Consider the following 16,485-nt stretch of genomic DNA (forward strand, 5'->3'; position numbering starts at 1 on the left):
AAGAATAGAAAGAGATAGATATGAGAAGAGTCAGGGTGGGGCTTTCTTTCTTCTTCATAATCATCTGGAAGAAACTCTACGACACACTTGTTTCATACACTTGCTATTAAATGTTCATAACTTCCCTATAACTTAATTATAATCTCTGATTCAGATTGACTAGATTCAGATTTCGAGTGTAGGACAGTAAATGTCTCTGTCTTAATGCTGAATTTACTTCAAATGAACATTGCTTTCAATCAAACTGGGGAAATGAAGGCAACAGATGAGCAAAAATTTGAGCAAATTTGATAAGTGTTGGGAAAATTCTGCCAGTCAGTTAACATGGGGTTTAATGGAAATATCAAGACAGCCATCTTGGTTCTCTGACTATAAGGCAATCTCATAGATATTTCATCACCTTAAAGACAGAAGGGCCCAACAGCTTGCTCGCTCAAAAAATCACAGACAATAATGTAACCATCATATGAAAGAGCTTTCAAAACTCTATTGAATTATGTCACAAACCAAAATTATATTTTTGGGTCAAAATTTATGATAGGGCCCTTCTGCCAGGCAGGCGATGGTTTGTGGATGTTTTACTCACAAAAAGGATTAAATATGGCCCATCAAGATGGAGGATCAACTGCCTCTATGTTGGAGGGTGTTTAGTCTCAATGTATATCATTCTTTAGTTGGGTATTGAGCTGAGGCATGAAGAAAGAATATCCTCTGAGAAACAGAGAAATTACTGACATGTCATGCTCATAATAAGGAAGTTTGTAACACATCAGTCAAACAAGCAGTTTGAAGCCCTACAGACTGCCAGGTTACACAACGTACTGACAATAACAGTTTGGCAACTTTCCCTAGCTTCCTGCTTCTGCTCAAATTTTCGCTCATTTGTCACATTCGTTTCATTCCATTACAAGTTTATCAAGTTTTCCTTGGCATAACCTCCTCCTAAAATTCTGAAATACATAAACATTCAATTTCAGCACAAATTACAGATATGACTGCATGCCACATGACTCACAAGAAATTGTCAGTCCAAATACTTAAATTCACATGAAATGTAGCAGAGAGAAAAAAATTCTTTCCTATTGCTGCAGATGATATTCCTAATGCTAGTCTGTGGATACCAGACCCTCTTTGGTGTGTGCAAAGGAACAACATAAATAACATGTACCATCATGTATTACTTTTCGCAAATTACATGGGAATTTTTCCATATTGTGCAATACTGAACAAAATTGGCAAGCGGTCTACAGCAACGAATTAGCTCGACACACCTATGACATCGTTGCAATCGCTGGCACTTTGGTAAATTCATTGAATTCGTTCCCAGATCAAAGCATAGAGAAAAGACTCAATCATGCAGCTTGCCTCTGCAGAAAGAAAACAGCTATTTGTGCACGTGCAGCATTGCATAAAAATATATCTCGACTGGTTTCTTCTTTTGTCACATACCATGTCATGTACTGATACAATGTATTGAAATGGTACAGCAATCATAGGCAGCAGGAATTATTATTAAAATCAATTTGATATTTGTAACAGCTAACCCACTGCCAGCATAGCGATATGCCATCTCTTCATATATAAGTGAAAACAAAGTACGTAAAAATCAATACTGACCACACTCATGAAATTAATACGGCAATGAGAAATAAATAATGAGAAAACCTTCAAAAAACATTACTAAAAGATCAATTTACTATAAATCTTAAATATTAATAAAATAAACAATCAGAAATATTAACTTGGTAAAAAGATTAATGTCCTTGACATAGTGCTCATAAAAATCCTCAGAAAAATTAGCTAAAGCCATCAGGAAGCTGCATTATGGAACAATCTGATTCAGAATGAGGCAACTAAATTTCATACAGTGATACTACTGTTTCTACTATCATTTGAATACATAGATATGAGTAACATTACAGTTGTGTGACAGATAACTGTATATAAGCCATATGACAGGTATTTGTGCATGATTGACTTGAAACAACTTGCCTTTCATGGAATTTAACTTAATGTGAAACTATATATCTCTTAATCTCTGTATCATAATTGAGGCTGAAAAATCTGATCGCCACAACTCAAGCCAACATACTTTACCATGTGCTGCTACTTGCATCTTGCCAGTAAGGCTAAATGTGGCGTTGCCTCCAACCAGAAAACTATACCTTTGCACGTCTGAATATCAATTCCATGTAACACTGCTGCTACTCATGCAACCACTCAAAGTGGCAGCTGTCATACCGGGGGAGTATTTCAAAATGGCCGACATCTTTGTTGAATGATGCTGTGTGAGTATATTATCAGTACCTCTTTTAGTCTTGGATAAACCATGCAGGACTTTCACATACGAGGGTCTATGACATACTCCCATCATGTGAAACATAAGGACACTTGGGCAAGGAAAGGTGTGCTGAACCCTGTGGTTTCCATGGCAACACTGACTTGATTTACCATGACAGCACAATTGGCACCTAACCTGAGTGAAGTTGGTAAAACAGGTGCAGAATCCATGAAACAAAAGTTCTTGTGGCCACTAAAATTTGGTGGTTGTGGCCAGCAATTTCTTGGACATTGGACATCCTTGGATGGCCGCAATTTGAATGGCAGCTGACCAGAATCGGCCTTGTGATTACTAGTGTCAGGATATGATGAAATGTCTGGACAGTTCTGCCATTACAATGTGGCATCTCAACATTATCTGAGAGAAATAACTATTAATCTAACATATACAAAAATAATTGTATATACCACTATTGACTGTTGTTTCACTTCCACTGAATCCCTACACATTTTGTTATTTGGCAAAGCTATAGAATAATTTGTGTCAAATGTGTGAGGTATGAAACAAACATACATTACTGCAAAAAGGGCTATAACAAAGGATGTTGAAGGGCTTATTTCTGCCTGAGCAGCATTGGACAGAAGTATCTGTGATATTGCATGGCAAAATGTGATGAGCTAACACACAAACACACATTAAATTTGTTGACTGATGTGTAGTCAGCTGATTATCACCACATAATGTGCTTGCACAGCTGTTAGGTAAGAAGTGTTTAATTTTGTAGGCAAAAAGAAGATTTAGCAGCAACGGAAATGCCACAGCCCATCAGCTGTATTTCAGCTGTTACCCTGGCAGCTACAATCATTGTATGTAACAATTGCTGTAAGCCGTTAAATAAAGTGAGGCCCTCGTAATGGCAAGAAGAGTTTTAATGACATGGGAGCACGGAATACCGAGTGTAGAGATTATTTGGAGCAGGAACTGATTGATGCTGTCATACAGACATCTGTCATATCGTGATGCGACGGGAAATGTAGCCACAAGTTGTCACCAACAGCTCACTCTCCACCTCCTAGCATCACCTGACGGATCTCCCTCCTGCCTGTTACCACCGTCGCAGCAGCTGAAACCTGTCTATCACACCATACCCAGAGGAAAATATATATCATGTGTGACATGTGTTGGCAACCAATACTGCAGAGGGGCTGTCCCTATTCTGGGCTATCTCTTATCCTGCTTTGAAGAGTGAGTGTGCCTGCACCATTACTCGGTCAGCATTGTCCATCTTCAGCTGACCACTGATTAACCTAACAAGCCCTAGAAGCCACCCTGACTAGGAAGATAAAGTGGTTCTATAACAGTCACAGGAGATAAAGGGTTAAAAAGTGACTCTTGATTCACAATAGTAAGGAGAGGGAGGAAGTAGAGATCGATAGACAGAGAGAAAGAGAAAGAAGGTAAATTACTATACAAAAGGGGGCAGGAAGGGGCTAAGATTGCGAGGGAAGAGGAAGGAGAGGGGCAGGGGCTATAGCTCCATGCCCTCTGTTTCATCTTCTGAATAGTCGCTCATGGAACTTTCGCTGGATGACGATGGGTTCTCCTGCTCCTCCAGTACCTCCTCAGTTGCATATTTCTGTACATATTCTGCAAGGACGGACAAAGCAGACATACAAAAAAGGTCAAATCATTTATCAATGCTGCCAAATATCAAAGCACATATCAATTTTTGAAATATTCCCTTCCTGCAATATACTTCTTTTTCAATATTTTATAACAGATGTCACCTTGTACACTCATACTTCAAGTGTTCACATCCAGTCGTACAATTTATACTATTTTCAGCATTAATCATTTTCTGGTTATACCTCCCATTCTACAGCATGTCACAATTACCATGTCATCTTGGGATTCTAGTAATGACAACGCCCCTTTTGACAGTCAATCTCTACTCTCTGATAATTTGACTGAGTGGGATTTTTGAACATGGCTGTGACAAACCACAAAGCTTAAAAGTGCAGTGAAAAGCTATAAACTCATAAAATAACAGCCATTCAATGGTAAATGATGTCATAATTATGATGGCCAATCTGAAATTTTTTTTGGATGAAAACGGTGGTGATGATAATGGTACACATAGAGATGCCAAAAAATATCCAGATGCTGGAAGTAAGCAGTGTTTATTCCTTCATCAAGGACTCTAATGATCGTTTGTTTATCTTTCCATTTAGTTTCAATGGTGGAATTCACACTGATGCCAATTAGCAGGAAACAAATATACAAATTTGAATCGTGACCCATAACTTAAGATTTTTGTCAGTGTGGATGTACAATTCTCACCATCTAGCACAATCAGGATCGCGATCCATGTCCAAAGAAATCTTGCGATTTTTTCAGAATCATCGCCATTATTGGAGAATTAACTAGATAATTTGCACCGCACGGAGTGTCTGAATGCTGAAGCAAAAAATCTTGAAATTGTTTATCCCATCATTCAAAACACACATCACAACAGAACACGAACATAAGGGCAAGGGTCATTATTTCGGTAGGTTTCAGGCATGCGCACTTTGGTCGGAAACTATCATGATCGGTAATTTGCAGGGATATTTTCATCTTTCTGAATTGGCGCAAAAAAAAATCTTGGCACTTGGATCGGGATCGAAATCCCGCTATTTTGTCTGTGTTAACAACCCCAATCATTTTGTCTGTATGAACGACCCTAATCATTTTGTTAATCCATAAGTGATAGGATGAGTATATATCATAGTGTCTTCTTTCTCACCCCTGATTTTCTTTTGGTACTCCTCTGGTTTGTGCAAAGACATGGCAGCAGCATCTCCATTGAGTGGGTCTATTGGGTTTGGGTAGCTCAGAAGTTGTGGAAGGAACTGATCAAAGATATTTGATAAATCTACAGAAAGAGAAGAAAAAGAACAAACATACATCAGCTAAAGATTTACCAAATGCATTCACTTTGATAGACTGTCTTTTTGTGCTTTAGAAAATCTAGTCAAGTACAGCATAACACTTATGTTGACTTTGGAGGTTTGTTTTTCACAGACAACCTTCATAATGAACAAACAAAATACAGAACTGAAGTGATTTAAGACAAAGCATTTATTGTATTCAATACATGTACCACATACCTGTGACATTCATTCAAACTGCCAACGATGCTACCATCCATCTCCAGGATAGCTATGATACCTTGGTGAATGGCTATTGTTTTTTACCGCCTTACACTAAACTTATTCATCTGAAGCAACTACCATTATACATGTACATGTAGGTTTGTCACCTGAATCATATAACAGAACAGATAATATACAATTGTGTATGGTTTCTAGTGTAATTAGGGAAATAACATGTCATAATACTCCTGCAATTAAAGCTGTCCAAAGATCTATGACATACTTCATCTGTTTCCTTGGGTTTGTTATTATTTTGTTGTTGTTTGTTTTGCCTGGAGCTTTTCCAGATTAACAAGGAACAGAATGCACAAAAATACAAGTGGTCCAAGTTGAAAAAATAACCAACCTTATGGCACCCCTGGCCTAAGAATACCTTGTTTGTTTAAACATTGGGGCTTTTTCCCACTACCATGAAAAGCTGACCACACAGACTTTCCATTATTCATGGGATAAATTACAACTGTACAAGTCCACACTGGGTGTGGAATGGTTTGGACTTGGCACAGGGACCGTTATATAATTGCTATCCATATAGATTGGTTAATTGACAGTTCAAATAAATAACACATCCTGTACCTCCTGCCCTTCATATCATATTTGCTTACCCAATCAAATGATGAAAGTTTCAAGAAAATTGATCGCAAAATAGGGATGTGAAATGCTCTCGCAAAAACAAATGCTTACATCGGGAATAATTTCAGGCGTACAAAAATGTAAGAAAAGAAAACAAGAGACCCGCGGGTCTAGCGCTCACCTGAGTATCGCAAGTTCACCTTTCACGCAGTCACTAACCTAAATTATTCACAGCTCTACCAAAATTTGACCAGGCATTCTCAAGTAGAAGATGAAAATGTACAATAAAGGCCCAATTTTTTTTAAGATTCCTTAATTTGGGGGGATTGAGGGCCCCCTGGGGCCCTCTGGGTGGGGCATGGTGCCCATTTTGATAAATTGAGATCCTGACCCCCTAGGGATGCTACCTGCCAAGTTTGACAAAAATCCATCATGAGGTTTTCAGGAAGAAGATGAAAATGTACAATTCAGGCCCCCATTTGGACCCTTCCAACCACCCCCCCCCCTACCCACGAGGGGCACCCCTGGATCTCCTATGAACAAACTTGAAACTACAGTCATTAATGTACTCACTCATAGTATTATCTCAGCTCTATAACTTCTGATTCTAGAGAAGATTTATAAAGATTCCTTCATTTGGGGGGTTTGGGACCCCTGGGGGCCCCCTGGGTGGGGCATGGTGCCCATTTTAACAAATTGAGATCCTAACCCCCTAGGGATGCTACCTGCCAAGTTTGGTGAAAATGGGTCATGGGGTTCTCAAGAAGACGATAAAAATGTACAATTTAGGCCCCATTAGGACCCCTCCTCACCCCCTCCCCTGGGTCCCAAGGGGGGCACCCCTGATTCTGCCATGAACAAACTTGAAACTACAGTCATCAATGTACTAACTCATAGTATTAACTAAGCACTATCACTTCTGGTTCTAGAGAAGAAGATTTTTGCAGAATCCTTAATTTTGGGGGGCTTGGGCCCCCTGAGGGCCCCCTGGGTGAGGCATGGTGCCCATTTTAACAAATTGAGTTCCTAACCCCCTAGGGATGCTACCTGCCAAGTTTGGTGAAAATGGGTCATGGGGTTCTCAAGAAGAAGATGAAAATGTACAATTTAGGCCCCATTAGAACCCTTCCCCACCCCCCTCCCCTGGGTCCCAAGGGGGGCACCCCTGATTCTGCCATGAACAAACTTGAAACTACAGTCATCAATGTACTAACTCATAGTATTAACTTAGCTCTATCACTTCTGGTTCTAGAGAAGAAGATTTTTACAGATTCCTTAATTTTGGGGGGTTTGGGCCCCCCCTGGGGGCCCCCTGGGTGGGGCATGGTGCCCATTTTAACAAATTGAGTTCCTAACCCCCTAGGGATGCTACCTGTCAAGTTTGATGAAAATCGGTCTTGGGGTTTTCAAGAAGAAGATGAAAATGTAAAAAGTTTACGCACGACGCACGACGGACGACGCACGACGGACGACGGACGACGGACGACGGACGACGGACGACGCACGACGCACGACGCACGACGGACGCCGGACGAAGGGCGATCGCAATAGCTCACTTGAGCCTTTGGCTCAGGTGAGCTAAAAATGAATGAATAGAAAAAGATATCTATCCTCCATTTTCCATGGTAGAGATATGGAAGCAGGAATACAAGGATTTAATATGAGGTGGTTCACAACTCTAGGGGTGACTCACCATACAGTGGTGTCCAGGCTTGGTTGATAACATCTAAACAAACTGTCCCAGATCTGTATTGGAAAAGCATAGCAAACACTGTCATGGGACAAATGCTTACAATGAATTCCAACCATTGTAATATTTCAAACGCAACAGAAAGATTGACAAGATAGAAATACAGCAGTTGGAATGCAAGAGTATTGTTTTCTGCATGCTAAAAATGAAAGGAAAATCTTTGATTACTGACCATCAAAACACAACTTCAGGGCAGAACAAACACATTTGAAACAAATTTGAGAAAAACAAAAGGCAAAATGTAACAGAAAAGTGAGTGCTCTTTAGGATACATTCATACAACTGATAAAGATTACACTGTTATGACCCTTGTAATTGGCCTTGATACTCTTAACCCATTGAGGACGAGACCTGAGTATATTCGGGCAGGTGTCTATGGGAAATGCGTGATATAGCAAAATCAGTCCGTCCTCAAAGGATTAAAACATTTGGTATCTACTTAGAAAATTGGTGATATTGTAAAAGTGGATATTTTCGCGCGACTAATTTTTCGCGCTCGGCTGGGTAAGAAGAGTTTTGCATGTTTTTAATTCTGCGGAATCCAGACATCAACTACTGGAACATATGGCAAGTAAAAATATTCGTGTTCTTTTATTTTCGCGCTGATTTCAAATTGCGCGAAATGCGCGAAAATTTCAACACCACGAAAATTTCCACTTTTACAGTAATAGCATGGATATGTAACTCATCTTAGTAGCATAATCCTCTTTTTAATATTCAGTGTAATCACATCACAATATCCTTTTAGAGCACAGAATGTTCTTCCTTATGTGACTCATTTGCAGCCCTGAAAATTAGATTCCTTTCATAAGGTGGCATATTGTAGAGAAAGGTGTAATTCAGACCTATCCTCCGAATAATAAAACTGGAAACTTCTTTATAATGCGAGAGGAATAAATACCATAGATTTCTAGTAAATTTATTCAAAATTCTAACTGCTATTCTATTAAAAGGGGAGCATACTTTCAAGTGACATGGGCTTCATTTTTTATTTTCTTGTTTAACTCTTGAGTTGTATTGCTGTGAGATCTCATACAAGATGTTGAGAGACATTATTCTCCAACCATGCAAAATTTTGTGTTGTTTGCAAAAGGGGTACTAAAATCTTTGATATTTGCCCTAAATAGCAAGCATGGTGACTGACTGAGATAGTGAGAAAGAGGATGACCAGAGACTATAGTCATGTATAAAATGTCTCCTTAGAAGATGTACATTATTCCCAGTGAGACAAATACGACTCATGTCTGGTGATTATGTTGTTGACAATTTGCTTTGTTAAAGGATGTAGAATGTCTTGCATCTGCACACTCATGTCATGTTTACTGAGTGCGGAGAGGATGGCGATGGATTTGGCTGGCTGGGTAGGGGGTACACTGGGAGGTAATGGTGGTTTTTATACAGCTACAGGAAGTAAGAGTATCTCTGAGCAGTGTGTATGTGTGTCTGTTGTGGTATCTCAGACAGTAGGTCTGAGTAGAAAGCAGTGTAGTGGTTTCCCCATTGACTTTACACTACCAGGTGAGAGTGTTTGTATCAGTTCTGTCTTTATATAGTCTTGGCTCCTGAAGCGAGGTGCTTGTAACTTGCTCATTGTAGAAATCAATGCATTCTTTGCAATTCTGGCCTCTTGAACATAACAATACACCCCCAATGGCAGTAAGAAGAGGGAAGCTGGGCACCTTTCTCTTTCCAGTGTGCTAATAATGCAAGGTCACAATTTTGTCTACAGCTTTCCAAACACTGGACTCAGCCACAGTATTGCCTTTTTCTGTGTATGGCACACTGCAATCACTCAACCAACGCCATTCTTGCAGCCGCAGAGAGAATGGATAAGCATTAAATTTATGGCAGAGAGGAGCCCCTATTGTTGTGTGTGCTGGACAACTGCAACACGTTTTAATACCTCTCTTGGCAAATCCCCCAACTGTAATAATTTTACTCAAATCACCATGGCAACCTCTATCATGCAGGAAAGATTACAGAAGACAATATGAGGAGACATACTCAAGTGACCATGCATGGGACTGCCTGATCGAGCTATATCAACAAAATACTACCGTAACTACCATATTGCATGTAACTCCACACAGGTACTTGTATCACTGACTGGTTCCCTTGGTAATGATAAAAATCAGCATATTTCTTGCAAAAGATTGAACCAAGTACAGCAATAATTGTCGTTTGGAGAGAAGATATCCTCATATGATAGGCTATACTTACGCTTCATCTATATTTGGATGGTAGATTTTGTTCAAGAACCCTGCAAGATAAAAACAGAAAAGAACAACATATCATTTATAAAATGCATAGCAAAAAGCATAGGTAAAATACCACCACTACCTCTTATATTCCACATAAATATCTCAGGCAGTTAACTTGTGTATCATCTCCTCTTCTTAAGGAAGAGACAGCCACATCAGAAGGAATACACAAGGAGTACGGTATGTGCTCCTTAACATAATTTTGGCGTTAGGCCTAACTGTTCTAGGCTACCCATGCCATGGATTGAAAAAAAAAATCAGTAATTAAAGCAACTATTATTTCATCTAATCCCATTCTCAAACAGTGCAGAATTCTGTATAAGTGTCAACAGTCATATGGTCAGGCAGTCTTATACATTGGGAAAGTGCATAATCACCCCCTGGGGGCCACTGTAAAATATCATGTACAGTCAAACCTGTCTACAGCAGCCACCAAAGGAAGATGAAGAAGGTAGTCATTATAGCCAGGTGGCCACTATAGCAAGGGTCTTTAACATGCCTTTTGTCTTGAGAAGAATTATTGTTTTTGGTGGTCGCTATAGACAAGTGGCTGCTCAGGGAGATTTGACTGAACTTATACCCCTTTCAGGTAATCGTGGATGTGGATAATAGGAGCAATAAGTTGTAAAATTTTGATTACATGAACGGGAGAGGAGTAAAAAAGTGTGCATTATTTTGATGCTGCTATTATGCGCATTATTGCAGCAGGAGGAGTTGATCAAGAATACATGAACGCGTTTTACGACTTATGCGCACTAACATTACACAGTTCGGTCAAAGGTCACTTGATTTCCCGCACAACCGCTGATTGCTGAGCTTGAGCGAGAGCTGTGCATACACGTGAGTATATATCACCGGAAACATTACGTCATTATAGAGGCGTGCGCAGTAACCATGACAAATACTCCCGTCTTTCGCACCGTTATATGAACGGGCGCTCGTAAAAGTAATGCGCACTTCATGGGATATATGAACGCGATTTTGATAACTTCATCTGCATTATTTGGATGCGGATAATTGAACCGCAATTACCTGAAAGGGGTATTAATTACTATATGATTTCAGATCACCATGCATTCAACTAATCCAAATGGACTAACAATGAAGGCAGTATGTTGAATCTCATCCATGTAAAGTGTTCATTATTAATCTCAAATTTGGAAAAGACTCAAGAAGTATGGAGCATTACAATCTAATCATCAAGTTAGCTGAATTCAATCTCTCACAAAAAACCCAACTCAGTTATTTAATCCATCTACACAGTTCGGATCATAATAACAAACCACATTCCAGTATCAACAATGCTTTTAAAACACCCCCCCCCCCCCACACACACACACACTACCAAACTACAATCTCCACTTAACGTCAACTGATGCAGATACTCTGTCAAGATGAATGACTCCAATGACTTGATTTGTATTCATTACATGATTGTCAAAACAATTACACAGGGAGTGAAAAACACTCTCATTTCATCATGAAGTACATGTACAGAATGTATAGGCTGGGTCAAAATACATCTTATGCCAAGACAAGTGGTCACACCTGCCCCAAGCTATAGGAGATATCCTACACCAGATACCCCTAAGGATTAGCTGGAGGGCTGGCTGACAGTAGGCAGTGAAGTGACAGAATGTGGGAAGGAAACGCAGAGAGAGGTGAAGAACGCTGGATCCTGCCCCTCAGGGGTAGAGTAATTATGAATCACTCGTGATTGGTGACAAATCACTCATAAACAATGTGTAGGCTGAATGGAGTCAAGGGCACAGTGTGGGCAAACACAGCCAACTCCTCAGGCAAGGCACTTGATTTAGCTTGCCACTGACTTTGTCTTATTGGGAGGAGACAATTTACCTACAGAGAAATGTCTTAAATTCTCATGAACTCACGTTGAGGAAAAATTGAGCTCATGACATTACAATCATTGTATAAACAAGCAAGATTGCTGGTATTATGGTATTACTTCCTTATGCAAATATATTACAGGTCCTGTTTACCTTTGGGAACAGTGATTTAAAAAAAATTCAAGATATGACATTTAATGCATATGTGTAGGTCTGTTGTACCACAAAACATCCTATCATATCACATTTTCGCGTTAAAGCCTAAAATATAAGGAGATATCTGTATTTTTCTCAATAAACCGTAACTGTAGACAGTTAAGTATGGAAACATTTTTATCATAACTATTGTTCACATTTTGTATATTTAACAATACTTAACATCAATTTTACCGATCAAATTTTTACAGTGGTTGTTTCTATCCCTAACTCACATTTTAGAATCTATTTTAAAGCACTAATGCTGGGTTTTTGTTTCATCTGCAAATGGTACATGTAAAGTATGCCTTTAATTCTGCAACAGTGCATATACATCATACACATACAAACTGAAATTGATGCCTCACTACCTTAACATATTGCACGAACTTCTACAAAGATTCAAGACCAAAACAAGAATTGTATAGTACTATCCATGATACAGTAAATGCTTAAGAAACTGGAATATCACGGCCATAAATGCATGTTAATGCATGGACAACATTAAATTGACCTAAATGGGAACAAAACAAAATTGATTGATGGAAGAGGCAAGAAAGTTTCATCATCTGTAGTCTGTTTGGTGTGATCACTTCACTTAATTGATTGCATTGAGTGTCTACCACCTGTGTCCTCAGGGAATGTTACCCCAAAAACATCCAGCACTCTTTGGTTGAACTAGCAGAACTGACAAACAATGCACAGGTCATGATCCCCTTGGCAAAACCATGTTAGACAGGGTGTTCAGATGCAAAAAATTTATACTAAAATGTTATAGCTATACAACGAATTTAAATACGTCTGAATGCTGACTAATAAAACAATGTATTAACAAAACGACGGTCAGAGCATAGTTTCGAACTAGAACTCAATAACGAATCAGCATTCCATGTATGTCTGAACGTATGGCGACCATAGAATGGTACAACTGGGCAGGGCTTGATGTGAGCACGCACGAAAGGTGACCCTACTCCTCTCACTAGCAGCGACGTCATGACTATAACAACACGCACAGTTAGAAACGGTGCATCTATACGATGTTTTCCAGAATGGTCGAGATTAGCTTCTGAACGATCTGTCTGCTATACTATGATTTTTTATACATCATTTCTTTATCGAGTGTTGGTATAAACTGGCTTGCATCTGAACAGGGGGGAGTATCGCAAGGTACATAGTATCTCAGAGACACACAAAAAAAGCCCCCAAAATGGAAAGGAAATTTTGTTGAATTTTTTCACAGCTGATAAAAGTTTGAGCTGCAATCTGATTAATCTACCTCACAAACTGTATGTCATCTTTCCATTCCTTGTTGTAGGATACTAGCTGTAGGCTCACATTCACAATTCCAACAACAACAAAAATTTTTTACAGCACAAATTTCACTTTATGTGGGTTTAAATGGGGATTAGGGACTACTAAATTACACGACCAATTCTTGAATCGATACATATCTGTAGCAATACTCTTAAACTTCAGCACTGGAACATATTATCTTAAATTCAGCCAACAAAGCTGCTTTTAACTACCAGGTTCAGTAGGTTGTTGTTGTTTTTTCTTGCTAATTGCCTCTTGTTTTGTTTTGTTTTGCTTTGTTTTTTTGTCTTTAAAGGACAAAATATATAACATGGGATCCCTCGTCCTCTACTTCTCTGTCATCATTGATGATTCTACTGCGGGATGGTAATGTGTTTGTTTGTTTCATTTTCCATCTGAGAAAATGGCTAGATAGCCTATAGATATTCAGCTGCATGAGCTGGTCTTCCATGGGGTCCAGTAGGATGTGAGGGTGGGATCACTTCATCAAGTTAATACTCACCTCGCTCTTTGTGATGAATGAATGAATCTTTTACACGCATGAGTTGTGACTCTTTCACACCAATTCTTAAACTGTTGTTGTTGGTATTTTTTACTAAGGACGCTAACAACTAAAATGCATGCTATGGATTAAAGCTACTCTTGATAAACAAAGTAAAGTCTTCCTGGCATTCTCAGTCCTGTTGGTACCTAGAAATACATCATATTATTTACACCAAACATGTCTGATAATTTGCTGTTGCTAGTCCTACAGTGACACTCTAGAGTGCTAGGGCTAAATGCAAATAAGCATTCAGAAGAAAACTTTGAAGACAAATTCTCTGTAAAACACATAAACACAACCACAACCAATCTGCAGAATCAAGTAAACAAGAGAAACACCTACTGTATTTTACACTCGATCTGAAGAACTACAAATGTGAATGAGGACTCAGTCCTTTCAACCACTCATTCTTGCAGTTCATCATTTTGGAGGTTTAACATCTCCTTGTTCTCCCACAGATTAGGATTAGCAGAACTCTATTTTAAGACATGAAGCACTGTAAACCACAGAAATACCCCATTCTCCTCTATATACTAAGGCTTTTTTCTGACCTTCAGTAATTCCTTTGCATGTTATTACCTGGAAACTGATGTCACAGTTCACTAAGCTAAATAGCTGTCCATGAGGTCATTGTACTCTGCTGTCTAATGGGCTTACAGTATAATGGCTTAAAATCAATGTTCTTATCTAGTGTGTTCCTTATAGACTGTAGTTTGTTTGTTCAAATAGACTTTGTTTGTTTGTTTGGATGGGACAGCACTGGGAAAAATCTTTATATGTTTGTTTGTTTGATTTTTGATTTTTTTTTTTTTTGGGGGGGGGTCATAGCTGGGTGGACATGATTACATAAGAAATCTTTCAAAATACACTAATTTCCTCATTTGCAATCACAGGGTGAAAATGCATGTGGGCACTAGCAGCTTAATATGATTTGTAAAAAAAAAATTGATAATCAATACAGAGCATGGCGGTCAAATAAACAAATTAAAGGGAAATAAAGCACCAATTTTGCATTCATATTTGTGCCAGAAGACATATTTTACTAACACTGAACTGGCAGTGAACTTTTAGGCTGACACTGAAACTCCCATTCCTTCAGGCACTACAACTGACTGCAAATATTTGATCACAAAATCAATCTGAATATTGTTGACTGAGAACAAGAAGGGCGCTACCACAATTTTGGGGGGTATCGAATGATTGGTATCATGTTGTCAAGCTCCATCTCCTCTACATTATGGTGTCTATTTCAAATTATTTTCATTTTCAGTAAAATGTTAAATATCAAAACCACAAGGGTGCTATTTTACCCAATCACTGGAGCAATGTTTATTAATCTACCCACTTTTGATTAGATTTAGCTTTTTCTTTCCTGAAAATTGCTTGTTTCATTTTTATTGTCGCTCAATTCTTAGAACGTAATAGTGCCCTTCTGGTTCTCAGCTGACAGTATGTGGTAAAGTCTCTCTCCTCCTCCCCTAAACCTTGCCCCAGTAAAAGTACAGTTAAGGTGACGGAATACAAATCAAAAGTAACTCTGCCTCTCTGAGCTCACATAACAGAGACCAGAACCCAGACACTTTAGGGAATTGCTTTTCGTTTCGTGGTAGCAAGATTTCTACACCTTCAAAATTACAATTTGAAAAGCAGACAGTTTCCTGTGATTTCTATACTGTATTGGAAATGCATGAAGTCCCATGAGTGACACCTTAGTGACTATTAAAGGGATGACTGAGAAACATCTGAAAAACAATCTGATAATGCCCTTATTGCAGATAAGTAGGCCTACTGGAACAAACTAGAATTAAATCTATCACCATTGATATAATGTGACATATTAACACATCATAAGACCATGATAGATTCCATATCATAAAGACATGAGTTTTGATGTGAGGGCAGGGTCTTTCTATGGGCTGTCATATCATGTTCATTGTGGTTTGGGTTGGCACACATAGTCATCCTTGTAATTGAATATTCTCATTCAAAACACTGTTTAACTTTCATGTTAATTACAGACCATGTCTTGACATGGCTTGAGTCATGAAGTGGACGAACGATTACAAGAGTCTGTCATAATCTTTGCTATTAAAATGAATCACAAAACATGTACATTGTATTAAATGGTGATACAATTGTACATCTTGGCAAAAAGATGAGACCAAGAAACTTAAAATGAAGCTACGGTGTATCAAATCATCTTTTAATTGAATTCATTTTGGAATCAATTAGTAATGCAGAAGTATCAATTACAAAGGCCTTTGCTTTGAACCTGTGGATGCATAACAGAACACATACACATGTACATGTTCATGTACACAGCTCTGATACATGCGCACAAGTGTGTGTTCTTAGTGCATACTATAATGTACACACAATCGTGTGACACAATTTTCTTCCTCTACACGGTACAGTTTCTATGAAACACAGTTCCTTTTATATCGACACTTATCAGGTTGACATTACATACTTCTGTTCAAGATAAGTATTCATGTGATTTCTCCTCTCACTGCCCTGCTTCAGGAG

The 16,485-nt window shown here is 38.8% G+C and overlaps 1 protein-coding gene across 1 annotated transcript in view; it reads right to left on the bottom strand.

Moving 5' to 3' along the window:
• Positions 1 to 433: 433 nt before the first annotated feature.
• LOC139717179 (ubiquitin-conjugating enzyme E2 H-like) overlaps positions 434 to 16,485 on the bottom strand; it is a 43,563-nt gene continuing 27,511 nt past the window's right edge. The window contains exons 4-7 of the mRNA XM_071628680.1: positions 10,019 to 10,058; positions 7,742 to 7,794; positions 5,067 to 5,195; positions 434 to 3,928 (exon numbers count right to left, since the gene is read on the bottom strand). Of these exons, the coding sequence (XP_071484781.1) occupies positions 3,810 to 3,928; positions 5,067 to 5,195; positions 7,742 to 7,794; positions 10,019 to 10,058 (341 nt within the window). The 3' untranslated portion in view covers positions 434 to 3,809. The remainder of the gene's footprint in view (positions 3,929 to 5,066; positions 5,196 to 7,741; positions 7,795 to 10,018; positions 10,059 to 16,485) is intronic.

This window comes from Diadema antillarum, unplaced genomic scaffold (assembly GCF_040938485.1).
Source record: "Diadema antillarum isolate AM-2024a unplaced genomic scaffold, OU_Dant_1.0 scf00000072, whole genome shotgun sequence".
NCBI classification, from domain to species: Eukaryota; Metazoa; Echinodermata; class Echinoidea; order Diadematoida; family Diadematidae; genus Diadema; species Diadema antillarum.